Source organism: Rhinatrema bivittatum, chromosome 14 (assembly GCF_901001135.1).
Source record: "Rhinatrema bivittatum chromosome 14, aRhiBiv1.1, whole genome shotgun sequence".
Taxonomy (NCBI): domain Eukaryota; kingdom Metazoa; phylum Chordata; class Amphibia; order Gymnophiona; family Rhinatrematidae; genus Rhinatrema; species Rhinatrema bivittatum.
Window position 1 is genome coordinate 69,608,116 of NC_042628.1, and position 27,331 is coordinate 69,635,446.

Below are 27,331 nucleotides of genomic sequence, written 5' to 3' on the forward strand. Positions count from 1 at the left end.
GACCTAGAATGAGTACACTTTATTGCATCAGTCCTTTAGTAAGTAGAACACTTACAGATGCCTTGTGCACTGTTGTGCTTTACTCAGGAGATAGGTACTGCATGGATGAGAAAATACCTGTTGCGACCGCGGTCTTCGGCTGATGTAGAGAGCATGGAGGCATGGTCGCTAGCTCATGGGAAAGCGTGAGCCCCTGGACCACGGCATGGTTCCAAGGCACACTGTGGGAGGTGAGAGCATGCAAGCACGGGCGGAGCAGGAGCAAAGCAGGACTAAAACTAAGGCAAGGAACTTCAGAGCAGGAACAAGGCAGGATCAGCCCTCCGCTGGGCCTACACACACACCAGTGTGGCCCAGCAACGCAATGCTGGTCACAAGAGTAGCCCTCCAGCCACTCGGCAGCCCTTTCGGACCTGCTGCTTGGGAACGACAAGTGCGCGAGGCCAGACAGAGGCTGAAGGCAGGAACAGGACAAGACAGGAACTCAGGAACTAGGAAGACTAAGACGAAGACTCAGGTTACTCGGAAGACTCGGATGAAGACTTGGATACTCAAGAGACTCAAAGACTAGGATACTCAGGAGACCCAGACAAAGTCTTGGAAGCTCAGGAGACTCAGATTCAGACTTGGATACTCAGGAGACTCGGACAAGGATTCAGATTATTCAGAAGATCTCAGGCAAGCATTCAGGATTCGGACAAAATACTGGGTGAGAATTGCATCTCAGCACGCCCTACACAGCCGCCATGGCAGATCGCGGACCACGCTAAACGCGAAGCAGACTCCAGGCGAGGAAGTGGAACGTGAGACTGGAACATGAAAAAGATTCAGTAGAGGCCTGCACCGGGGCACTCCCTACACAGCCACCTGTGGCTGGTCACGGACAATGCTGAAGTGGAGCAGGTTGTGGCAGAGTCTTAGGCATGGACGGAAGCAGATACAAGGGACTCCAAAGATCGGGACAGGATTCAAGACTCAGGATACACGACCCAGGATTCTCAGAAGCAAGGCATTAAAAACAGAAGTCTCTTGGAGGCTTGCGCTGCAGAAGAAAAAAAAGCTTGTACCACGAAGCGCCCTACACAGCCCCCCATGTGCTGGTCACAGACCACGACAGTGGCACACCAGGAAAGGTGGACGTAAGGAATCTGGGAACTGGTTGCAGAGGCAAAGATGAAGACATCAGGACCAGAACATCAGGAAGACAGAACATCTGGATATCTGGAACATCAGGACAATGAACATCAGGCTTTCAGGAACGGAACCATGGAACATCATGACATCTGGAACATCAGGACATGGAACAGGCAACGGAGCTCCGACAGAGAACAAGACCAAGAACATCAGGACAAAGAGACCAGGAACATGGAACGAAGAGCCATCTAAAGAAGTGAAAACCATGGAGGACCTTGACCCAAAGAGGAACACAGACAACTGTGGATTCTGGATCAAAGGCCCCGAGGAACAGGAACTGAGCCCTTTTATAGGGCTGAAGCAGGAAGTGAGCTGATGAGGAATTCTGGTGGGGCCGTTGGCTTTTCCCACTGCTGGCCCTTTAAATGCAGTGAAAAAGCGTGGCCACGCACCTAGAGAAGGGCCCAGGAAGTGAAGCAGGACCACGGACAGCAGCGGCCTCCAGGCCACGAAGATGAAAAGCAGGCAAGAGTCGGAACGGCCTGCAGGCTGCAGAATGGAGACAGCAGCGGAGCGAGGCGTCCTGATAGTGGCACAGGCCGTGAAGATGGAAACAGCAGCAGCAGCAACCTCCAGCCACTTGAAAGGGTCCCAGCGTCTTCCCCGCTGCGGAGAAGAGTCGGCAGCGGCGGCTTCAGGGCTGCATTGAAGATGAACGTTGGCGGCTTGCAGGCCGCGAGGAAGCGGATTCCCAGCGCCACCAAGCTGCGGTAGAAGAGAAATGGCTGCAGCCCAGTCCGGGAGCGGCCTAGCCTGCAGGAAAGGACGTGGCAGCTTTGGGCCGGCATGGGGTAAGTGGAGGACCTGTCCATGGGATGAGGTCTGCGGGCAGGTTCGTAACAATACCATGTCCATGATAGAAGGAAAACACTTTGTGAATGATAGTGGCAATAAAAGTGTCTGCATGTAGCACTGAAGCATGGAATGCTAATACTCTGCCAGGCATGTGTGGTAGATATGTTCCACATGTCCAGGTTTTATTTCCATTATATTAGCTGTGTCCTCCTCCTCCCTACTATTTCCTTATATTTCTAGTGCTGACTCCACCCGCAGCTCTCTGGTAGCTTTAAGAATTTACAGGTTATTGCTAAGTGGGTGATTAGCCATGTGCATCATTCTGTTCCATGGCTTGCCATAGAGTCATGTCTCCCAGTTCATGGGGACAATCTGACCCACATGTGGGGAATTGTTGTACCAGCTCTAAGTCTGGTGAGATGTACAGAGGTTGTATGTACCATGAACCATTCCAGTGAATTTGCAGTGGTTGTTTGGACTGTCATTAGCGGGTCTTCCATAGGAAATCTCTTCACCTCATCTCTGCTGCAAGCTGGCTCCACACTTCTTTCATAGTGATCATCCTTTTGTTCTGTTTCTTGTACAAGGTTTCAAGAGGATGGGACACATATCTAAATGCTGGACACCTGCATCATCCACAAATGTATGACTTTTAACATGGCTGTATCTGTGAATGATGGTCAGTGAACAATGGCAAATAAAGAGACAACACTAGGTACTTTGTTAACAAGAATAGTGCTCTTATATTAACAAAATTACAAAAACTATTTACCATAACAACTTGGGCCTACACCATTTAGCAAACTATGGCTCTTAGGGGGCAGAGAGACGGGCCACCATAGCCCGTCCTCCCCTCTGTAGAGTTCTGTTCTGGCACCTCCATCCCATTTGCTCATGCACAAGTGTGGAATGTACTCGCCGCTGATGCTGGAGTTCCTCCAGGAACGTACCCGCCGCTGATGCTGGAGTTCCTCCAGGAATGTACTCGCCGCTGATGCTGGAGTTCCTCCAGGAATGTACCCGCCGCTGATGCTGGAGTTCCTCCAGGAATATAGCCGCCGCTGATGCTGGAGTTCCTCCAGGAACGCCCCCGCCGCTGATGCTGGAGTTCCTCCAGGAAAGTCCCCGCCGCTGATGCTGGAGTTCCTCCAGGAATGTACCTGCCGCTGATGCTGGAGTTCCTCCAGGAACGCTGATGCTGGAGTTCCTCCAGGAATGTACCCGCCGTTGATGCTGGAGTTCCTCCAGGAATGTACCAGCCGCTGATGTTGGAGTTCCTCCAGGAATGTACCCGCCGCTGATGCTGGAGTTCCTCCAGGAACGTACACGCCGCTGATACTGGAGTTCCTCCAGGGCCTGCTCAGGCAGTCATTTTTCTTCTTGGTGGAGGCTGGGGCCTTTAATGGGGATGGACCTCTTGAGAGGGCTGGACACCTTGCCCTTCTTCTCTCCTTTCCCCTTCCTTGTATGGTGGCTGCCTCTCTCTCCCTCCCTCCTCCTGAGCTGGTCTGCCATTTCCTGAAAAATATGGAACCCCCATCAAACAAAACATTATAGTCCCTTGCATACAGTGTTGCACAAGATCAAGATCAAGAGATCTTGAGTACACATGTCATTAGAATCTATTCACACACATAAGGTTATCTAACGTCTTAGCAACATGAGGAAAGAAAATTACAGGAACCTTCAATATGTGCCCAGTTTTATTACTGTCATGGTTTGCACATACACTGTGAATGAGCATAAGTTTGACCTAATGGTAGTTAAACAAGGAAGCTCATTAGTCAGTGCAATGCACATGATAGTTAGCCTGCACAGTAACCTGAAATAATGAGTGAAAGTAGCAGATAAATCTCCATGCTGCATATATGTATTTAACCATGGGTCATTAGTGATGCACACTAAAAGCTTATAGGTAAAGTCTCATGCTGCTTGCTCAATTCCTGCTACAAACAACATTGTCATAGGTACTGTAGTGAAGAAGATAAGAGTGATGGCTCTATAATGTGAAGTCAGAATGATGACAAGCAGTTAAATTAAAAAATGTGGGTGAAATAACCTGCCCATGTTATGAGAGTAGCAAACAGGACACATATATCTCTAACTGGTAAGAACAGTCCTGGTCTGTATGGGTGCTAGGCGGATTCTGCAGTGCAATTAGATCTTCCAAAACTAAGTTTTCATAGTGCAAGACTTGGTTTTCTGCTAACAGGCATACTGAAACATTTGAACACTTACCCTCTTCTTCTTCTAACTCATCTCTGATTTTCTGGATCAGGCCTGGCTCCTGCCTCTGAATGTGCCGGAACTTTGCTTTTAATAGTTCCATATTCCGGAGGGTACACGTTATTGTATGAGCTTTATGTTATGGCTAACATTATTTATCACATTCTGCATTTCCAGTGCACCTCTAAGTCTGACTTCTCCATTCCTATACTCCCCCATGCAGCTTCTTTCTCTTCTCTAACAGAGCTGGCAAACAATCCTCCTCTGCAAACCTCCTCAATATAACCTCTAACCACAGGAAGCCTTACCAGGTTGTGAAATAAGCAGGATTGCAATCCACCCAAAGGCACATGTGCTAGGTTTGTCAACATTCTAATCAAGGACTTTGGTCAACACCTAGCGGTCAGCAAGCCTGACCATAAGCCCTATGCTCACTTTGTGCTGCCAATGTTCTTTGAGAGCCTTCTTGATAGGCTTTTCTTTTTCGAACCAAGTAGATATCTATACATTTATTGACTATCTTGACCCCTTTGGGCTTTAGGGAGTAAGTTGCCTGAATACTCTTTATTTAACCTTCACTTAACCTTCCTTTATATGAATGTAACTTTTTAAGGTAATTATGTAACCCTGTATGATTTTTCAGATTTAATGCTGTCTGACTACAACCTTTACTTAGACCTGAGTTACTTACAATTTATGGGTAAGCTAAGAAGACTTCCTCTGTTAAACAATGCTTTTTTCGTAGCAAACATATATATATACATTGATCTGTATCCTGTGCTTATTAATGTATTCTCAGATGTATATGTCCATATTTACAATTGCTCATTTTGACTCTAATTTCTATTGTTTTGTTAGGCTCCCTCCCGACGCTGTCTTTTTGAAACACGGCTCGTGTTGGGGGAACCCTTGGTTTGTTGATGTAAACTACTGGCTTGATGCTGACAATTTGAACTTTTCTGCTTGCTTGCATACAATAAAAACCGTTCTTGAAACTATGGACATTGTAGAGTATTTGATGTCCCTCTTCCTCTTATCGGTGATTCAAATGGAAGATGAAACCATGAGAGCAGCAATATTGCATCACTGCACCTGCCTACCTCGGATGTGCTTTTCTTCACAGAAATTCATGTTGGGCTCCAGGCCATGAGAGAACTGTAATAACACAATGGCTCATCTACTGCTTAGTGCCTTCACCTTGATGGCACAGTTCCTGACATGGAAGCAACTCACAAACCCTGCTCTTAAAGATGCACATTGTGGTGACGGGCAAATGCTTGAAAGCTCTGGATTGATACCCTGGACAGCCCCCCACAAAAGCCACTCAGCATTCCCCCATGAGAGAAAGACAATCACCCTATAGATCAGTGTAAACACCATGATATTTAACGACACAAGTTTAGATGACTACACCTCTTCGAAAAATGTTTTTTACAGGCAGCATATTACATATACATAAGCACATAAATAAATAGATTCTTACCTATTAGTTGTCCTCCGGATAGTAGCCCACAGAGCTGTCCTCTCATTCAGGTCTCCCTTGCTTGACGCTGGAGGATACAAGACATCCTCATGAGGAAGAACAAGGGCAATTGGCCTCTCTTCCTTTCCTCAGAAAATTTCTGCTACCTGCTTTTAGCAGCCATTTTGTAATATGACTGAGCTGACAAAAGAGGGCGTGATTTCATGCAAAGGCTCTACTACGTGATTACTACAGTATCCGGATAGGTGGTGATTATCATTACTTAGCCGGATATGTATGGTATCTGCCTAAGTAGCGATATTTGTAGTTCTCTGGATACCTTAGATATGTGGCTACATAATGATATTTGGATTTATCTGGATATTACAGATATACAGCTAAGTAGTGATATTTGTACATAGCCGGATATCTATATTATCTGGAGAACTACAAACATCGATATCTAACCACATATGTAAGGTATCTGGTTAAGAAGCGATATTCATATATAGGGTTATCCATCTTCATTTCTAGTTGGTATATTCCCATATATTTATAAGTAGATGGACAACTGTTTCTGGTTTGATAATTACAGCTCTTTTTTGACCGTTTATAATTAGTCAGTGTTGTGCTGGAGGTGGACCATTGGCCTGGTGCAAGATTGGTACGGCCCTCTGGTCGGACCCAGAGAGCGCCTGCCACCAGGAGGCAGAGCACAGAAGGAGACAGAGGCTAGCTGGAGCTTCGCCAATAGCAACCCGGGGTTTCCGCAGGTTGAGCTCAAGGCCTGGTCAGGTGGGCCTTGCAGTGTCTCCTAGAGAGGGAGCACAAGTGAGTGCCCACCACCACAAGGGTACGCGGTTAATGTCCAAATAAGATGGTCCAGAGATCACAGGAGGCCAGAATAGAGTGTCTAAGTGGATAGCGCGGATCAAGGCCAGGGTATCAGTCCAGAATAGTCGGCCGAAGCAAGGGTCAGTACCTGAAGGCAGTCCAGGTGAAGTCAGAGCAGGCAAAGTTCAAGTTCCAGGCAGCAATCAGACATGGTCAGTGGACAGGCAGAAGTCAGTTCCAGGCAGTGGTCAGACGTGGTCAGGCAGGTGGAGGTCGGGTCTGGAGAGGTCAACGTGGTCAGGCAGGCGGAGGTTGGGTCTGGAGAGGTCAACGTGGTCAGGCAGGCAGAGGTCCAGCGCTCTGATTGTCAGAGCTTGCCTTAAGTAGCCCAGGCAAGATGATGTCATCAGGAGGGTGCCGTGGCCCTTTAAATCAGGGAGAAGGGTGCACGCATCCGCCTGGAGAGCCCCAGGAAGGAGGAGAGATCGGCGGCAGCATCTCTGCTGCAGGGAAGGTCCGTGGGATGGACGACGGCGGCAGCGGCGCCACCGTGCCGTGAAGACAAGTGCCGCAGGCCAGGCCGGCGAGGAGAACGCAACGCCGACGGCACTTCCCTCCTGTCGTGGGAGCCAAAGGTGAGGGAGACCGGCCATGGGTTACGTGGCCAGCCGCCGCCGCAACAGTCAGCTATCTCATTGTTAGCCAGCTTATTGAATATTGACCTACTAACAACTAATTTCCTCATTTTATTTTAGTCACCCTTTTAAAGTCATATTTTACCGTAATAGTTTTATTTATTATTCTAGCTCTTCTGCTTATCTCAAATTTGACTACATTATGACCACTGCTACTAAGCACCTCTACCACCATTGCTTTTTGCACCACAGCCAGTATTTCACTGAGAACTGGATCTAACATAGCACAACCTCTTGTTTGTTGTAGAATGAATTCCTGCATAGAGCGTAACCTCTCTGCCATGCACTGAGGAGAGGTTTGCACAGTAGATATTGGGGCCATTAAAATCTCCATTATTATTATTGTGCTTCCACATTTGGCAGCCCGTTTAATCTCTGTTAGCATTTCACAGTTTGTTTCCCCATCCTGCTCAAGTGGACGGAGACAATGCCCTTGTGCTATGCTCCTCCCCATCACACATGCAATGTCTTTCTATAGAGATTCAAGGCAGCCATTTCTTTCCTGCAGGATTTGTACCTTACTTGCCTCTGTGGACTCCCTACTGCAGTCTCACCAGCAGTTTGAACTGATTTGTCATTTGTACCCTGACTTACCTGGTTAAAATGTAACTGCTCATTGGTACAAGACATTCAAACCTCATGTTTTGTCCCGGTAACTCAAAAAGTCACTCAGACAAATCCACTGAGTACGGACCTCTGTTTTACTATGTGAGTGCCTGTCATCAATGATAGAAAAAAATGCCTTAAGTCACGGGAAACTTTCGGTTCCCCAGAGGTTGAAAAGGTGAATAGATTGTTTGGTTTGGTTTCTAAAATCTTCTTTTAGATATTTGTCACTAATAGCCCAGTACATAATACCGCCAAATCTCATTCAATTACAACAAATGGTTTGGTCTCTATGCTTGAAAATTTGATGAAAATGGACCTCTGCTGAGAGTCAATTTTTTACTCTCACCCTAATAAGTTTTCCCATAAGAGGTTAACACATAACACTTACTGTTCCAATCAAACTTGTGCTTCTGGCTCCAGAGCTGGCACAACATATTTCTTTGCTGGTTACTTGTAGGGTCAGAGTGTGTTCAAAGTTCATCATAACATCAGTTTTGTTAGGTTGTGCTTAGAAGCAATGTGCTTTTTTGTATGAGACAAAAGCAGGTTTTTCTGCCACTAATCACTTACGGGGCCGATTCAGTAAAAACGCGGGAGAGCGGACGAACGCCCACTCTCCCGGTGCACGCACCGGCCACTCGCCGGTGCGCGCGATTCAGTATGTAAATTAGGTGGTGCGGTAGAAACGGGCAAAAGGAGCGGCGGTCGTCAGCGGGTAAGTAATCTCATCTGAACACTGTTTCACTTCTGGCCTCAGACATTTTCATCATCACCTCTCTTTGAGTGTCTGAACACCTTGAAAGATATCAACAATAGTCTAATGATGACCTTCCTGATTCCAGGAAGCAAATGATTACCTCTTTGACCTCTCAAAAAAAAAAAAAAAAGTCACATGCATTCTTTCCTTTTGCATGTAAGTACAGACTTCTTTGCCCCTTTAGTACATGCATGGAACAAGAAGCAAGAAAGAAGGATGAATCTATACAGAAAAGGGACAGATCTTAGACACAATGGATTCTGTCATAACAGTAAGTACTTCTGATTGCTTTTCTGCCAGGGCTTGAAAGCGATAATGCTGTTATGTTTAGTCTGTGCTTTCAGGGGGTGGGTGGGAACCCTGTCCTATTTCTGGCTTGGTAAAACTGAGTCACGCCTGAAGCTTTTTTTTTTTTTTTTTTTAATTGTAGGGTGGGGGTGCATTTGTGTGCTATTTTTTTACATTTCATTGTGCCTTTTTGTCATTTTTTTTCTGGAGTCCTAGGAATTGAGGAAGTGGAGCTGCATGTCTGAAGACATGATCATACCATTTTTCATGGATGATAGCAGTGATTCATCATTTGAGGACTATTTAATAATGATAATCCAGACTTCCTTCCAGGGGATGATGAAGATCCAGAAGTAATGGGGAAGCTAGTGGTGACAGCAGCAACCAAATTCTCTAGTGGAAGGGCGGTGAGAAGCATCCCATGGCCAGCAGGGCTAGTAGAAGGGTATTAGGTACCCTTGGCAAACCTTACAGCTTTGCCCTCTTCCCAGCCCTCCAAACACACAATTAAAGAAATACACATTTATAATAGCAGATTGTACAAGAAAAAGGACATTCACGGTACAGTCTTGCAAGGTAGGAATATCACTTACTAAATCATGTATATTAAAACCTTGCCCACCAGAAAACCTTGCAAAACAAAACACTTGGAACCCATATGGTATTAGGCATAATGTAATACATTTTGACCCTCAGAAAGACATGAAAAAACTGAATAAAGGATTACAATATAGTAAACCTCCCATGCCAAAAGAGCACTAATTGCCAACACTCATGATGTAACAACCCTACCTATGAAAAGGCAACACTGCAAATTTTACACCGACACTAAAACACCAATGCACCTCCTATTAGGAAAACAGAACAAGCCAGGCTGCTATGGATCCCTACACAGCAACTACATGCCAGCAGAGTATCTCACCTCACACATGCAGGACACAGATAAACTGACACCACATACAGAATAAAGAAACTATAAATGCAACCGTGGAGATCATAGGATGTGGTGACCCTGTGAGGACGCGAGTGCCAGCGCCCAACAATCTCGCTCCATCCAGTGTTACTCGCAAGTTAATCCTCCACAAACACCACCGTTGTGCTGAGTTTATGGCGATTGACCGGTTCATGCAGAAATCGCTGGGAGGTGAGCCCATAAAGGGAGGGGAAAAAGAAAAAAAATGCAAGTTGCTGACACGAAAATGGCTGAGCTGAGCTGGCCACAGTGGTAGCAGTGGCGCTGAATGAAAAATTAAACTTGATTTCGGTCCAAATAACTGACCTTAAACCCGTTTTCTCTCTGACCGTGGCCCACACCTAGATAAGGTAGAGGGAAGAGTGTCAGCTGGAGGATAATTCAGCAGTGCTTCTAGGCAAAATTAAAAGGATGGAAAAGGCTCTCGCATTACAAGATGATAAAACAGATTATCTGGAAAATAGATCAAGAAGAAACATCTTGCACTTTGTGGGCCTACTTGAAAGTATGGAGGGTCGCAATCTGACACATTTTTTGGCTCAATGGCTCCCGGAGGCCTTAAATTTGCTAAGATTTCCAGGGCTGGGTGGTTTTTGAAAGAGAACGGGAAGGAGAAGTCCGCCTACATATTGTGATTACACAAATGTCTAACTTCACCCATAAACAAGCAATAATGCAAGCCTATCATAAGAAGACAGAGTTACTATATCAGAGTCAAACAACCCAAATATTTCAGGATTACTCTTATAAAGTATCTATACAATGGAAGGAATTTACAGCTTAGTGCTTTCACCAGCTCTGAAAGCCAACATACTGGAGGCAGACCTATGGCTTCACAGATCAGGGAACCGCAGCAGCCTGAGAACATCCCGGATGCTGCTACCGTAAAAGGCAGAGGTGGCAGGTTGTGGCAAAAAAAAAAACTCCAAAGAAAGTACTTTGGAGGGCATTATCCCCAGCAATGGATTAAACACTGAACACTGGCAGTTGGCAAGAAGATGGGGTTTTATTTATTTATTTATTTATTTATTTTTGGTTTTTTTATATACCGATCTTCTTACATTGGATGCAAACCAAACCGGTTTACAGTAAAACATTAGAATTTGCCTAAGAGCATTACATAGAACAAAGAATATTGAACATAGAACAACTTAAAATGCTTGAGAGCATTACATAGAACGAGGAATATGTAAAAAAACGTTTTGTAACATGGTGTTAAAATAAACTATTATACAAGGATAATGCAAAACCGTCGACTTTGAATGAGAACAGTTGGAGAATTGCCTCAATTGAGAGAGAGCTGGGGGAGGAGGTAGGGGGTGGGTGAGGGGGTGGAGCAGGGGAATGGGAACAGTGGATCAGAGAGGTAGAATGTAGGTGAGGGTTTAAAGGTGGATTAATAACAAAGAGCAAAAAATGGTTGTAGAGGGGGTGACTGTAAGCCCTCAAGGAAATGCTAGACAGAGAGTAGTCATAGGGTTTAATTGGGGTGTGTGTGTGTGAGTTACTTGTTGTGGGCCCTAAAGAAGAGGACCTTGAGGACAGAGCTGCTCCTGGTATGTGCTTTCAAGGGAAAGGAGTAGGAGAGTTGCTGGAGAGGGTAAGTAAAGGTGGCATTTTAAGTTTATTTTTTTCTTGATTGACTGCCATTTTAATTATTGAGTATTATGTGATATGTCTGCTGTTTTGAAATATTTTATTGATATTTGGACAATTTTCAATAATTTTTATGAGTTGTAATTGACGTCATTCTGTTCATCAGCTGTTTTGAAACATTTTTTATTATAGTTTGTGGAGGGGTTTCTGCGCCAGGTATGTTCTTTGTTCCTGAGATCTGATTTGATGGCCTTCAGTTCAGGGGTGAACCAAGGTTTTCTGTTGTCCTGGACCTTGTTAAGCACCTTGGTGGTTAGTGTGCAGGTTTGGTCTGCGACTTTGTTGGTGATCGTATGCCAGGACTTGACTGCTGAGTTCACATCGGATAGGTCTAGCTGTGGCAATTCCTTATCAAGATGATTGATTAAGACTTCAGATGAGCAGGTTTCCTGAAGTGGATAGTGGTTTTGGGGAATGGAGGGGCAATGTGTCTGTTGTCTTAAGGACCGTTGTGATTTTTATACAGGGAGACTCTCACGGAGCAATGCACAGAAGCACATAGAGATACAGCAGGGCACAGATTGGGAACAATTTTGATCTGCCCTCTTCCCTTTCCTTTTCCCTGCTGTATTTACCAATGCACTGCCTCCCCCCTTATCATTTCTACCATCAACAGATCACTACCCTTCTCTTATCTACGTTTGTTTCCAGTCAGCTTGCAGTCATTTTCACATGTTTGGCTCGTGATCAGAGCCTGCTTGAAAGCGACAGCATACGTTCAGCATGTGCACAACCAGCTAGTCTGTCTCCAAACAGCCCCTTACCTGGATGCAGCAAAATGAAACGGTCCACAAAAGCAAGCCGGTGGGGCAGTATTTTAGAAAATGTCTGACAATATTATGTCAATAATTGTGAGAGAAACAAACAGGGAGGCAGAATGTCATTTCAAGGGTTGTTAAAAAATGTTGTCATCCTAATAACAAAAACATGGAAGCAGACAGATGATATGAAGGCACACATAGGCCTCCTCATTTCAAGTCCACAAAGCCTTGAAAGAGTTGTGGTCTTCAAGCACAGAGGCTCCTTGTGCTGCAGTGATTCTGGAAAGATTCCTACAAAGAGCAGTGCAGAGTGATAATAAAGTTACACAGGAGAAAAGGAGAGCTGTGGATAAGTTTGCTGGCTTCTTTGATGTATGTACACTGTTTGTGGAGGAACTTTGAGAATGGTATGTGCCAGGGATACATCTAATTGTGGACAAGCAGCTGGTAGCTTTGAGTATCTGTAGTCCATTGGTGATTGTAGTCCATTTAGACCAGTGGTTAAGAACATGAGAACATAAGAAAATGCCATACTGGGTCAGACCAAAGGTCCATCAAGCCCAGCATCCTGTTTCCAACAGAGGCCAATCCAGGCCATAAGAACCTGGCAAGTACCCAAACACTAAGTCTATTCCTTGTTACCATTGCTAATGGCAGTGGCTAATCTCTAAGTGAACTTAAAAGCACTTATCCAAACCTTTTTTGAACCCAGCTACACTAACTGCACTAACCACATCCTCTGGCAACAAATTCCAGAGTTTAATTGTGCGTTGAGTAAAAAAGAACTTTCTCCGATTAGTTTTAAATGTGCCCCATGCTAACTTCATGGAGTGCCCCCTAGTCTTTCTACTATCCGAAAGAGTAAATAACCGATTCACATCTACCTGTTCTAGACCTCTCATGATTTTAAACACCTCTATCATATCCCCCCTCAGCCGTCTTTTCTCCAAGCTGAAAAGTCCTAACCTCTTCAGCCTTTCCTCATCGGGGAGCTGTTCCATTCCCCTTATCATTTTGGTCGCCCTTCTCTGTACCTTCTCCATTGCAATTATATCTTTTTTTAGGTTCTCAACCTTCTCAACCTTCTCCATTGCAATTATATCTTTTTTGAAGTTCTCAATCTTTTTTCGGCCGGGACACACCTGACAGATGGTTCTCACATGCGTGACACGCTGAACATGTGACTGTCACGGGGCTATATTTAAACATACACTCTGCATCCACGGGAACCCCCTTGACTCCCAACAATGGATGCAGAGCTGATCTAGGGCATTACCCTGTACAACTCGCCATACATATTCTGGTTCTGATGACATCCCAGTAAAAGCAAAACAAACTCCCTTTACTCCCAGACACAATAGCCTTCCTTATGAAAAGGCAATCATTTACCACTAATGCATATCCTATTGAGAAAACACAACAAATAAGACTGATACAATTGCCTACAAGCTAGTAAAATACCTCACCCAGAAATGACCTTCATCAAGTACAGAAAAACCACCAATTATAAATATGGAGACAGAAACTGGAATGGAAAACCAAAAAAAGCCACTCTGCATGCATTGCGAACCTGGAGAAATGGAAAGAGAAATATAGCACCTAAAACAGTCCCAGGATCTGCAATAATGCACAGAAACGAATCTGCACAAAGTTACGCCTGCATTGTTTATTTATTTATTTATTTAAGGTTTTTCTTTACCGACATTCATCAGGGACATCATGCCGGTTTACATGTAACAGGGGAGACAAAGTAGAAAATCAGTTACAAAAAACAAGGATGTAAAAAACTGGGAGTTGCAAGCGAGAGAAACATATAGATTGGAGGAAAAGGCATGAGAATGGAAATATGAGAACTGAAACTGTAATATATACATAAGGAAGGTAACAGGGCAACAAATTATATACAGGTCATGATTTCAAATATTAGGGAGCAGGTAGCCGAGAATGATCACAGTAACATAAATATACAGAAGACATGTTTCTTGGATTTGGGAATGGAAGCTGAGGTGGGAAGGATTACTATGTACAGAGGTTAAGGGTAGGCTTGCTTAAATAGCCATGTTTTGAGTTTTATTTTGAACTTCTGTGCGCACTGCTCCAGTCTGAGTTCGGGTGAGCATGGCGTTCCAAGCATAAGTTATGGCATGCTCTTTTCTGGAGTTGAGGTATATATGTTTTAGAGAGGGAGTGTGGAGAGTACCTTTGTATGATGATCTGGTAGGTCTATTGTATGTGTGGAAGTGTATTGAGTCTTTCAAGCAGTGCATGTTCTGGTTGTGGAGGGCTTTGTGTATAATAGTGAGAGTTTTATATGTTATACGGTGGTGTATGGGGAGCCAATGAAGATCCTTGAGCATGGGTGTGATGTGGTCGAATTTGCGTGAATTGGTGAGTATTCTGGCAGCGGCATTCTGAAGCAGTTGAAGTGGAACACACTCAAACAGTAACAACTCTACCTATGAAAAGGCAACACTACAAATATTAAATCAGGTCCTAAACACCAATACACCACCTATTAGGAAAACAGAACAAGCCAAGCTGCTATAGATCCTCACACAGAAATAATTGTAAAACTATAATAAAAAATGTTTCAAAACAGCTGATGAACAGAATGACGTCAATTAAAACATAAAAATTATTGAAAATTGTCCAAATATCAATAAAATATTTCAAAACAGCAACATATCACATAATACTCAATAATTAAAATGGCAGTCAATCAAGAAAAATAAACTTAAAATGCCACCTTTACTTACCCTCTCCAGCAACTCTCCTACTCCTTTCCCTTGAAAGCATATACCAGGAGCAGCTCTGTCCTCAAGGTCCTCTTCTTTAGGGCCCACAACAAGTCACTCACACACACACCCCCCAATTAAACCCTATGACTACTCTCTGTCTCTCACACACACTCCAGTCACCTCCCTGCTCAGTCTCTGTCTCTCACACACACCCCAGTCACCTCCCTGCCCAGTCTCTGTCTCTCACACACACCCCAGTCACCTCCCTGCCCAGACTGTCTCTCACACACACCCCAGTCATCTCCCTGCCCAGTCTCTGTCTCTCACACACACCCCAGTCACCTCCCTGCCCAGACTGTCTCTCACACACCCCCAGTCACCTCCCTGCCCAGTCTGTCTCTCACACACACCCCAGTCACCTCCCTGCCCAGACTCTGTCTCTCACACACACCCCAGTCACCTCCCTGCTCAGTCTGTCTCTCACACACACCCCATTCACCTCCCTGCCCAGACTCTGTCTCTCACACACACCCCAGTCACCTCTGCCCAGACTTTGTCTCCCACACACACCCATCACCTCCCTGCCCAGACTGTCTCTCACACACACCCCAGTCATCTCCCTGCCCAGTCTCTGTCTCTCACACACACCCCAGTCACCTCCCTGCCCAGTCTGTCTCTCACACACACCCCATTCACCTCCCTGCCCAGACTGTCTCTCACACACACCTGTCACCTCTCTGCCCAGACTTTGTCTCCCACACACACCCGTCACCTCCCTGCCCAGACTGTCTCTCACACACACCCCAGTCATCTCCCTGCCCAGTCTCTGTCTCTCACACACACCCCAGTCACCTCCCTGCCCAGTCTGTCTCTCACATACAACCCAGTCACCTCTCTGCTCAGTCTGTCTCTCATACACAATCCAGTCACCTCCCTGCCCAGTCTCTGACTCTTACTCACACCCCAGTCACCTCCCTGCTCAGTCTGCCTCTCACAAACACCCCAGTCACCTCCCTGTCCAGTCTCTGTCTCTCATAGTCACTTTGCTTAGAGCCCCAATGCTGTGTTCCCCTTTAATTTCGCAGTGGCAGATTTCCTAGTGCTGCCGCTGCCTTCTCAACCGCACTAAAGCAGCAAACATTTATTTTAGAAAAATACGCCACGGCACTCAGGCCTTTCTTCTGGTTGTCGGGATATCCCTATGCTCCCGCGGCCCTCCATCTGCCTGCTTTTACGGCCATTGGGAGCTCCAGTTGCCCCATCTGTAATCAGCATGGCTGAGTGCCACTTTTACTATAATCAAGGCTCTGCCGCGCTCACTGTTGCATCGGGAGGGGAAGGGGAATCCCCGGAGCAACCGGCCTCTTCATGCTTGTGATTCACTGCCGCTTTGGGGAATCCCTACTCTATCACGGTTCCCTGCCACTTTGGAAGTGGGAAATCCTGGCACAGCTGGCCTCTTTTCTTTGTGGCTCGCTGCTGTTTAATTTCAACACTTCCAGCCCGTGGTGGCCACAGGGTCAGGCTTCTTCCCGCCATGGGCCTGGACACTGCCACTCCTCCCAGTCCCCCCTCAAACCACCCCACCCCGGGCTATGAGATGCCCCCCTTCTTCCTGCCCCACTGGCCAATCAGAGGCTTCCTCCTCCCAGGAAGAAGGGAGGAGGCTTCTGATTGGCCCGCGGGGGCAGGAAGTAGGGAGGAGACTTCTGATTGGCCTGTGGGGGCAGGAAGAAGGGAAGAGGTTTCCCATTGGCCCACAGGGGCAGGAAAAAGGTAAAGGGAAGAATAACTGGGGCTGTGGGACACTGGGAGCTGTGACACACTGGTTGAGAATCGCTGATTTAGACAGTATGAGGTCCATAGTCAGTCAATTTCCAGACAACAAGTTAGCTGGATAAACTTATCCAGCTTACTTTGGAGGTATATTCAATAGTGCAGCTGCACTACTGAATATTATTGGCTATCTTAAAGTTAGTTGGCTAACTTTAACCGGATAATTTTAAAACGGTTATTTGGCCTGACTGGACTTAGTTGGCTACCTTGACTGGCTAACTCTGAATATCTGAATATCAGTTAGCTGGTTAAAATAGCCGGCTAATTCAACCCCACCCAGCTATGTCCCCAGAACACTTAACCGGCTAAATTCTAGCCAGCTAACTTATTAGCTGGCTAGAATTTAGCTGAATAAGTGCCCAAATATTCATTTAACCAGCCAACCTCTCAGTTAGCTGGCTAAATTTGTCTGAATATGGACTTCTATAGGCCCAACAAACCCCTCAAATGATGGCATCAAGATTTAGTGGTGCTGTGATGCAACGGCATCAGACTTCCTGAATGGGGATTCACTTTGGGCAAAACAAGCTAGAAAAGAACAGCACAAACCGTTACATAGCCAAGTTGTACAAAAGCTTGTTCAGCCCTGGTACAAATCAGGAAGGAATATTGCAGGTGATAACTTTTTCACCAGCGCCGACCTAGCAGAAAAACTGCTAAGTGGAAATTTGACCTACTTGGGCGCCATGAAGAGAAACAAGACTGACATCCCAAATGAAATACAGCCTGATCTCAAAAGAGAGGTATTCTCATCCATCTTTGCTTCTGGTGGGATCTCACTTTAACTTCAGATGTGAAAGGAAGTGTAAGGTAGTAGTGGGGCTATTGACAAAGCGTGATGACATGACAGTAGTGAGAGAGGAAAGAAAAACACTTATTATTATTGATTATAACCAGGGACCTTTCTCTTACCTTGGAATTTATTATAAAGAACAGAAATGGGAAAAATGAGTACTTTCTCCCCCTCTGATTTTCTCCCTTTGTTGTAATAAATACTGAGAAATTTCTGGGAAAAATAAAACTGAAAACGAAGGTCCCTAACTATAACAAAACCAGAAGAGGAGTGGATAATCTGGATCAGGTCGCATGTATGACTCCTTGCAAACACAGAACAAACCGGTGGCCAATGATGATTTTTTTTCAGTTCCATTGTTACTGGTACAATTGCCAACTGTGTTGTTGGGATGAGAAATTATCATGCATGAAATAGCAGATTATCTTGAGATAGACAGCGCCTGTTCCTTATTCAACTGGGAGAACAGTCGATCAATGGACCGATCAGACAATGACTTCACAATACTGATAATCCAATCAGAACTGCATTGATTGCACTGGACTGCGAAATCCAAGTATCTACCACTGTCCCGCAGAGGGAGAAAGTGCATGTTGTACTTGACCGTCCCACAGCAGCAAACTGCAAATTATGATCATATTGTGAAAAGTACAAAAGGTTTGTGTGCGGAGAGCACATAACTACCATAAAGTTTATGCTCCAGTTGTGTTCACAGATATCATTGTAGATCCAGGAGAGATATTGTTGTGCACTTGCTGAAGCAGCTGGTTTTCAGATCCTTTTGGGAAATGAGCCAATAAACGACACCAGCGAAATCAAAGGAATCAATGGTTGTGCAAAACAAAAAAAAGGCTGGCTGAGCTCTCTGGATCACTATAAGCCTCAAGTAGAAGAGAGGCGAAAAATGAAAGAAAACTTAAAAACAACTAAAAAATCTGAACAGGCACTAACACCCCTCAACTCTAATCTCAAACACTTCTGACATAGCCTCCGGCATCATGCCGCGTGCAAAGAGCATGGCTGAACTTTCTGTAGCTCTGAACTCCTATCATAGGTGTTCCAGCTGGGACTTCTTGTGCTGTTGGCTGATGACATCACATCTTACAAGAGTAGATAAGGAAGTTCCTTGCGACCAGCCAGTGCCTCCGCAACAGGTCTCCCTGCTCTGCAGTGTGTGTTGCTATGTCTTTTGTCCTGTTCCTGCCTGTGCCTCCAGTGTTCCTGATCCTGTCCGTGACGCCAGTCCTTGTCTCTGTCTGTGTCTCCTGTTCTGTCCCTGTCCGAGCCTCCTTGCCATGTTTTCTCCTGTCTCCTCCCATTACTTTGTCTCCCCTAGTCTGACCTCCCATGCTCAGGACAGATTTAGGTTTTTGTCACTCCTAGGCATTGTTGGTGGTGTTGCTCCACCCCCAGGTAGGACATTACCAATCGGTTGCCATCTGCCCCCATGTCTGGTTATGTCTCTCATAATTATATCTTGGATTCCTGGTCTAGTATTAAAGTGTCTTGTCAACCAATCAGCTTTTGAACCAGTTGCCAAGTAATGTGATAACCACACTCCAGCCAGTATCAGACACACACATAGTCTCTCAGACACAAACACACACACACACACACACTTTTTTCAGTCTTTGTGTCCGAGAGAGGGTGAATGTGGTCATCTCTCTCTCAGACACAAACACACACACACACACACACACACTTTTTTCAGTCTTTGAGTCCGAGAGAGGGTGAGTGTGGTCATCTCTCTCTCAGACACAAACACACACACACACACTTTTTTCAGTCTTTGTGTCCAAGAGAGGGTGAGTGTGATCGTCTCTCTCTCACTCTCTCTGACACAAAGACACACACATATACACTCTCGCTGTCAGTGTATGGGGGTGTCATAGAGAAAGTGTGTGTATGGGTGTCTTTCTGTGTCACGGAGAAAGACACACACACACACCACACTCTCTCTCTCTCTCTGACACACATATTCCGTCATTGTGCTGATGCTCAAATGCTTACACAGCGAGTGCCCACACTCCTGTACTGCCACATCATCATCTAAAAAAACGTATGCTTGCTGCCAGCCCTTCACCAGTCTGCAGCAGCCCTCTCCCTCTCCCATTCCTACTCCTTTCTGGCACCCCCACTTCAGGGACTCACTGGTTCCACAGCCAGCTGACCCTTTCAGAAGGAACGTCCAGCCTACAACAGTCTCCCCAACACTGCACAGGCATTTCCTCTTGGCTCAGCCCATCCCCACCCTTTCCATCCCCATTTCAGTGTATTCCCATTGGCTGAGTGCTGCAGAGTCTGCTGCTTCTATAGTTCCCCGGGCTCGGCACTGCCTATCTACTCAAAGGAGGGGAGGGTGAGGGAAGACCAGACTGATCTACGCTGTTTCTCCAGGGCTTAACAAGAAAAATGAAGCCTTAGCTGAGACTGGAGAGAGCCACAGGACGCAAAGCAGCAGAGCTCCAAAAGTCTGCTTTCCCACGTGGATCCAGTGCAGCCAGAACTGGTGCAATAGGTAAAGCTTACAGCCTTGTACCCCCCAGTCCTTCGCTCCTCACACACAATAAAAATTATGCATTTATAATAGATTTTACATTTTAAAAAAGCCATTCAAAGTGCAGTCTTATGAGATAAAAGTATCACTAACCGCATGTACATTATATTTACATGTACTGCTGTGGTACCAACCAGAATACCCTGTAAGATAAAGAGACACTTGGATCCCATAAAGCATTAAGCCTATTGTAACACATGTGGATCCATAAAGGCTAGAGGATGGGAATGAAGAGAAGAGCCATGGGGGTGGATTACTGGAGTGGAGGCTACTACCTGGTGATTACTACTCTTACTCAATAAGCCTTCGCATGGTTAATGCAACTCCAACATTGCTCTCTGCTTCAACGGCAAGGGGAAATGTGGAAAACAGGATTTGCATTCAGACAACAACCAACAAGGACTGAACTTCACAATCTGGGTAAATAAGCGTGGGGGTAGCTTGCTTACTACGACGGTTACTACCCTAAACCAATTAAGCCTGATACATCACTTTGAATACATATACAGCACTGTTCTTTGCTTCAACGGTAGGGGGAAATGTGGAAAACAGGTTTTACATTCGGACAGCATCCAACAAGGCATTGATCTGTGCAGTCTGGGTAAACAAGGATCGGGGTAACTTGCTTGATGCGGGGGTTACTACCCTTAACCATTAAGCCTTATGCTCACCTTTGATGCAACTCCAACATTACTCTCTGCATCAATGGCAGGGAGTGGCAGGAAATTCGAATCAAACAGTTACCAACAAGGGCCCTGAACTTGGTGGTTGGTGAAACAGATAAGTATGGGAAAATAAGTGTGGGAGCTTGCTGGGCAGACTGGATGGGCCGTTTGGTCTTTTTCTGCCATCATTTCTATGTTGGGTGTGGGTTCGGCTCTCAGAAAGTGGGTTAAATAGGCGCTAATCCACCCCTTAATGCAATAGGAGGATTGGCGCCTCTTTAACGCGCATCCAACGCGGAGTGAATGCAATAGCGCTCATCACATGCAAATTTTAAAAAAAAGTGTGCGTCTCAGATGCACATTTTGCTCTCAGCTATTAACACCTGCCTGGAGCAGGCGTTAAAAGCTGAGCGCATGTAAAAAAAAGTACAGAAAAGCAGAAAAAACTGCTTTTCTGTACTTCTTTTTTTTTTTTTAATTTAAAAATAAAAAATACCTCGGCAGACCACAGAGTTATGAAGACCGACGCCAGTATACTCGGCATCGGTTTTCATAACCGGCCGTCTGCCAGTAATGAAAATGGACGCCGATACGGCATCTGTTTTCATAACTGGCAGACAGCCGGTTATGAAAACCAATGCCAAGTTTACCGGCGTTGGTTTTTGTAACCGTCAGCCGCAGTGGGGTCGCATTAGCAAGGAGGCGCTAAGGTCACACACAGGAAAGCTACTATTCATTCTCACACCCCCACACACACATACACCCAGGCAAGCTCCCAGTCATTCTCACACACACACACACACACAGACCCCCAGGCACCAATTCATTCTGTCTCCCACACTCACCCACACTCCCGCAGGCGCGCATTCTCACACAGACAGACCCCAGGAAGGCACCCATGCATTCACACACACACACTCAAGCAGACTCCCATTCATACACATGCACACTCTGAAGGCAAGTCCCATCTCTTTCTTTTGCCAGCAACCTCAGAGCCTCTCTCATTCCTCTGCTGCCACTGTCACTGATGCCGCGTGGCTATTGTGGAAGCGCCAATCACTGCTACTGGCACTGAAGTCCATTCTGCTGCCTCCTCTGTGCAGGCCCCGTGGTATTAAACATTTGCAGGGCTTCCAGTTTCTCCATGATGATCTCGTACATCGTGAGATCAGCACAGAGAACGTGCTACTCTTACTCATTCCCAAAGATAACATATGCCAATCACTAAAAATTCAAAATTGTTTTTTATTTTTGCTGTCTGATCTTAGTTTTCTAATTGGTTGGTCACATGCTTTGGTCTATCCCATGTTACTGTTGCTAGTAATAGCAGTGTCTATTTTCTAAGTCATCTTAATTAATAGCAGGTAATGGACTTCTCCTCCAAGAACTTATCCAATCCTTTTTTAAACACAGCTACACTAACTGCACTAACCACATCCTCTGGCAACAAATTCCAGAGTTTAATTGTGCATTGAGTGAAAAAGAACTTTCTCTGATTAGTTTTATATGTGCCCCATGCTAACTTCATGGAGTGCCCCCTAGTCTTTCTACTATCCGAAAGAGTAAATAACCGATTCACATCTACCCGTTCTAGACCTCTCATGATTTTAAACACCTTTATCATATCCCCCCTCAGCCGTCTCTTCTCCAAGCTGAAAAGTCCTAACCTCATTAGTCTTTCCTCATAGGGGAGCTGTTCCATCCCTTTTATCATTTTGGTCGCCCTTCTCTGTACCTTCTCCATCGCAATTATATCTTTTTTGAGATGCGGCGACCAGAATTGTACACAGTATTCAAGGTGAGGTCTCACCATGGAGCGATACAGAGGCATTATGACATTTTCCGTATTATTCACCATTCCCAACACACAGCTCTCAGTCTCACATGCTGTTTCTCTCTCATACATACACAGTCTCTCTTTTTCACATCCTGTCTCACTCTCTGTCATACACACTCAGACACACGCACATACAGCCTCTCATTCTGAAACACTGTCTCACATATACACACACAGGGTCTCACTCTCACATGCTGTTTCACAAACACACAGGCTCTCACTCACATTTTCTCACACACACACAGCTCTCACTCTCACATGCTGTTTCTCTCTCATACATACACAGTCTCTCTTTTTCACATGCTGTCTCACTCTCTCAGTCATACACACACACACACACACACACACTCACATGCACATACAGCCTCTCATTCCCAAACACTGTCTCTCTGTCTCTCTCACATATACACACACAGCTCTCACTCTCACATGCTGTCTCTCATACATACACACTGTTTCTCTTTTTCACATGCTAACTCACTCTCTCAAACACATAAGCTTTCTCTCTTGCTGTATCACACAAGCACACAAGCTCTAACTCTCACATGCTGTCTCGCAGAAGCATACAGCTCTCACTCTCATATGCTGTCTCACATACACATACAGTTCTCATTCTCACATGCTGTCTCTCTCTTATACTTATATACAGGCTCTCTCTTTCACATGCTGTATCGCTCTCTCAAACACACAGACTTTCTCACATGCTGTCTCACACAAAACATAGGCTCCAACTCTCACGTGCTGTCTCACACACATACAGAAACTCGCGGGCCGATGCTCTTCCTCCTTCCTGCCTGTGCGGCTCCGGCAAATGTTTTCTTCCTGGGCTGCATAGGGGGAAGGATAAGGAACACCTAGAGGTTTGAAGCTGACTTGATTTCTTCGGGCCATGGTGGGATGAGCTCCACCACGGCCCCACCAATCTTCCTGCTGGGCGTGGTCTTGAAAAAAGTTGTGGACGGCCAAGCACACGTGCAGCTTAAAGAGAATAGTGGCCGGCACAGAGCATAGGAACAGCACACTTCCCTGCTCAGCCAGGTATGCATACTGTGCATAGCACTGGGCGGCACACCCGGGGGAGGTGACGAGCTGGCGGCAGCAGGAGAAGCCGCGGGGACACTGGTGGCTGAAGAAGGAGAGAGGCTACAGGCTGCCGACTCTCAACCCGCTGGTGGATGTCGGGGAGGCCCATCTTCTGTTTGAGTGAGCGTGGCTGAAGACATCAGGAGGCCCGCGTGGCCATGGTAGAGCTCATCCCACCAAGGCCTGAAGACACCGGGAGGCCATATGTGTATGTGTGTGAGCTTGTATGTGTGTGAGTGACTGAGAGCCTGTGTATGTCTGAGAGCCTGTGTGTTTATGCATGTGTGTGTGTCTGTGTGAGAGCCTATGTGTGTGTATGTGTGTGTCTGTATGAGAGCCTATGTGTGTAGCTGTGAGAGACAGCCTGTGTGCCTGTGAATGAGTATGTGTGAGAGCTTATATGTATGTTTGTGTGCCTGTGAGAGCCCATGTGTCACATATAGGCTCTCACAAGCACACACACACACACACACACATAATGTATCTGTGAGGGAGAGGAAGCCTGTTTATGTTAGAGAGAGGGAGTATGTGAGAGAATAAATGTGTTATTGTGCGTATGTGTGAGAGAGAAGATAAAATTTAGGCATCCCTTCTTCCCCCAAACCACAACAATCTCAGGGTGACTGGAAATCAGAAGATCATAGATATGGAGAGCAGAAGATTTTTTAATCTTTATTAGTTTTAATTATTGGATGTAATTTGATAATTCTGCTCTTTCAAAATATTTAATTTTTGGGGGGAATAGAACATTTTTTAATTACTGGATTTTTTATTCGGTGTTTTGAAATATTTTATTGGTGTTTTTGGAAATTTTGGATATTTTATTCATTAACTGGTTTGAAATATTTATTCTTTTTATGAATATGATTTTACTATTATGATTGATGTTTTACATTTCTTGATTTTATTATTTAATGTTTTATGAAAAATGGTAATGTTCTGTTCTGTTTTTCCATTATTGCTCTGCTTGCTTGTTGTGGTTTCCAATTCAGTTCTTCTCAGCAAGTTTCTATTTATACTTTCTGATCTCTTTATTCTGTATTTGGTCAGGGTCTCTCAGTGTTCTGCATATGTGACCGAGGTGAGGTATTTTGCTGGCATGTAATTTCTGTGTAGGGATCTGTAGCAGCCTGGTTTCCTAATTAGAGTTTTATTGGTGTTCTAGGGCCCAATGTAATATGTGCAGTGTTTTGTAGATAAAATTGTTAGGGTTGTTTTGGTAGGGGAGGTTTACGATATTGTAATGGTAATTCTGTTTATTCATGATTTCTGAGGGCCAAGCTCACACCCAATATGCATTACAAAAAGTAATGCCATAAAAGTTCCGTGTCTTTTTTGCAGATGTTTCTAGTTCGCACCACAGGAGTGCATGTAGATATAACATGCATGTTCTATGTGTTATTATTGCCTCAGAAGACTGTACTTTTGAATGTACTTTTTCATGTAAAATGTATTATAAATGCATAATTTAATTCTCTGTGTCTGTAAAGGATGTGGGGGGGGGGGGTGGTAGTGTGTGTGTGTGTGTGTGGGAGGGGTGGAATGTGTGCAAGGATGTAAGGTTTGCCTAGGGTACCTAATACCCTTCCCTATCCATGGGTTCTGGAGTGGGAGGTGGGGTATCTCCGATTTTAAAAATATAGATTGCAAGATAGAGCTGGGCTTTATTTGATGGGCCCGGGACAGACAATGAATGATTCGGGGAGAGGGGGGCAGCACAGTAATTTTTTGCACAGGGCAGCAGAAACGCTAGCACCGGCCCTGGCATGGGCCTCCCTATGTCGATCATCAGCATCTCCCTATAGCCTGGCGCCCGGCAGCATTGCCCCCCCCCCCAGTATGCCACTGGAAGATGTTGCCACCTTGGGAAACAAGTTGCAAACAAGGGGCCTGACGTATCAGAGGGGTGGAGACAGAATATTTTTTTCTCTCTGCCTGCCCCCCCCACCTCCACCCCCAGATATTTGCCTCTCTAGGCATGGGCCTAGTGTACCTGGTGACAAATCCAGGCCTTCCCATGCTTGACCTCTGCCTGGTATCTGACTGAATGCTGTCTGCCCCGACCATTGCCTGGAATACAACTCTACCACATGCTGCCAAAGCTGACCATTGGCCAGTTCTTGGACCCCCCCCCCCCCCCCTTGCTCCTTGGGACCTTGCCTAAGTCCCGTCAGCCCCCAAACCCAAAATCACAATCTGCAGGGAAAAGAGTTGTCATGGGTGAAGACTAGACCCAGTCCCCGAGCATTTCCACCTACTGACTTTATGGGCCTAGTGGGTTCACTTGCTAAGTTGAGTCAATCAGGCCTCAGAAAACATAAGCAGCAACATCTATAGTGTAGGAAAACATATAGATAAACAGACCACACCTGAACTAATGGTGGACCGGGTGTGGAGGATGGCCATTCTGCTGGATTGGAAGATCGAACTTAGTTTTGAGATTGGACACCAAAGGCCTGGATGAATAATGCTTTCTGGAATAGCTTGGTGCATGGGATACAAAATTGTTCTGGTAACATGTTCCAGAGCTGAGGGCCAGCATCCAAAAAGACTCGTCCTGTGAGGGAATTCGTAAGAGATTTTTATTGGTTGATCTTAACAAACGAGCAGATTGGTAGATGTTTAGGACTGCGTTGACCCATGGACTAGAATTGTTTTGAAGGCGTCTGTGAATTAGGGATGTGATCATGCATCCTTGTACTAGTTAGCAGTCAAATGGCAGCATTTTCCACTATTTGTATTGCTCTGATGGAATTTTCTGGTAATCCAAGATATAAAGAAAACTGTACAAAAATCCTGCAGATTGAGCCATGGGCGGAGATGACAACATACAGAGTTTAAAGAATGAGGATTTAACTACATTTCAGATGTGAGGTTTCATGGACAGGTTAGTATCAATGAAGCCAAGATTTTTGGCGTGACACTTGATTGGAATTCAGTGACCATTAAACATGAGAGCAGAAGGGGCATCAGAAGGTAATTCCTTAAGAGTAGTAAGAATGATGAGTTCAGCTTTTTCAACATAAAGAAGCAATTTGTTGAGAAAAAGTCACCTTTTAACAGAGTTTAGTCAGAGCATAACGGGTCCCATCATGTGTGACCAAAATGAAGCAAATAGATTAAAGAAATGGATATCATCATCGGCATAAAATCCTGTAATCTAAACCTAGACATCCCAGCATTTTACATAACGGTGTGAGGTATATGTAAAATAAAATCGCCGTTAGGGTCAAACCTTGGGGAACACCAGTGATCACTTCCAACCAAACTGATGTAGAGTCAATTGAATTTGCCATTAAATAGGAGAACCAGTATAGTCCATTTCCTCTTATTCCAAGTGACTGAAGGCGTGTTAGTAAGATTCTTCCCAACTAAATCATGGCCTCTAAGTTATTACGTTAATTTGTTATCTCTCCAGTTCTTTTCTTATTGCTGACCTATTTACATTTTGAATTTACTTAGCTCTCACTAGTTGTTGCACTTTTTTGTCCCCTCCCCAGATCCTTGTTCTTTGTATTTTCCACCTACTGTTTGATGTAAACCGATATGATGTACCCACTAAAATCGGCATT

General features: G+C 45.2%; 2 protein-coding genes across 2 annotated transcripts in view; one reads left to right on the forward strand and one right to left on the reverse strand.

Annotated features, from left to right (window-relative positions):
- Positions 1 to 2,753: 2,753 nt before the first annotated feature.
- LOC115075635 lies at positions 2,754 to 8,249 on the reverse strand. Its single transcript, XM_029576208.1, has 3 exons — positions 8,204 to 8,249; positions 5,699 to 5,765; positions 2,754 to 3,507 (listed from the first exon to the last, which is right to left on the reverse strand). Exons 1-3 carry the CDS (start codon positions 8,247 to 8,249, stop codon positions 2,754 to 2,756), a joined length of 867 nt encoding a protein of 288 aa, XP_029432068.1.
- Positions 8,250 to 8,782: 533 nt separating this feature from the next.
- Positions 8,783 to 27,331, forward strand: part of IGLON5 (IgLON family member 5) — a 418,463-nt gene continuing 399,914 nt past the window's right edge. The window contains exon 1 of the mRNA XM_029576928.1: positions 8,783 to 8,843. Within this exon, the coding sequence (XP_029432788.1) occupies positions 8,789 to 8,843 (55 nt within the window). The 5' untranslated portion in view covers positions 8,783 to 8,788. The remainder of the gene's footprint in view (positions 8,844 to 27,331) is intronic.

What these genes read in the sequence shown, in the direction of transcription:
- LOC115075635 (XM_029576208.1), bottom strand. Translation starts at nt 8,249, where the DNA reads ATGTTGTGCCAGCTCTGGAGCCAGAAGCACAAGTTTGATTGGAACA. An exon ending in GCACAAGTTTGATTGGAACA is followed by an intron (nt 5,766 to 8,203) that starts GTAAGTGTTATG and finishes TGTATCCTCCAG; the next exon opens with CGTCAAGCAAGGGAGACCTG. An exon ending in ATCCGGAGGACAACTAATAG is followed by an intron (nt 3,508 to 5,698) that starts GTAAGAATCTAT and finishes CATATTTTTCAG; the next exon opens with GAAATGGCAGACCAGCTCAG.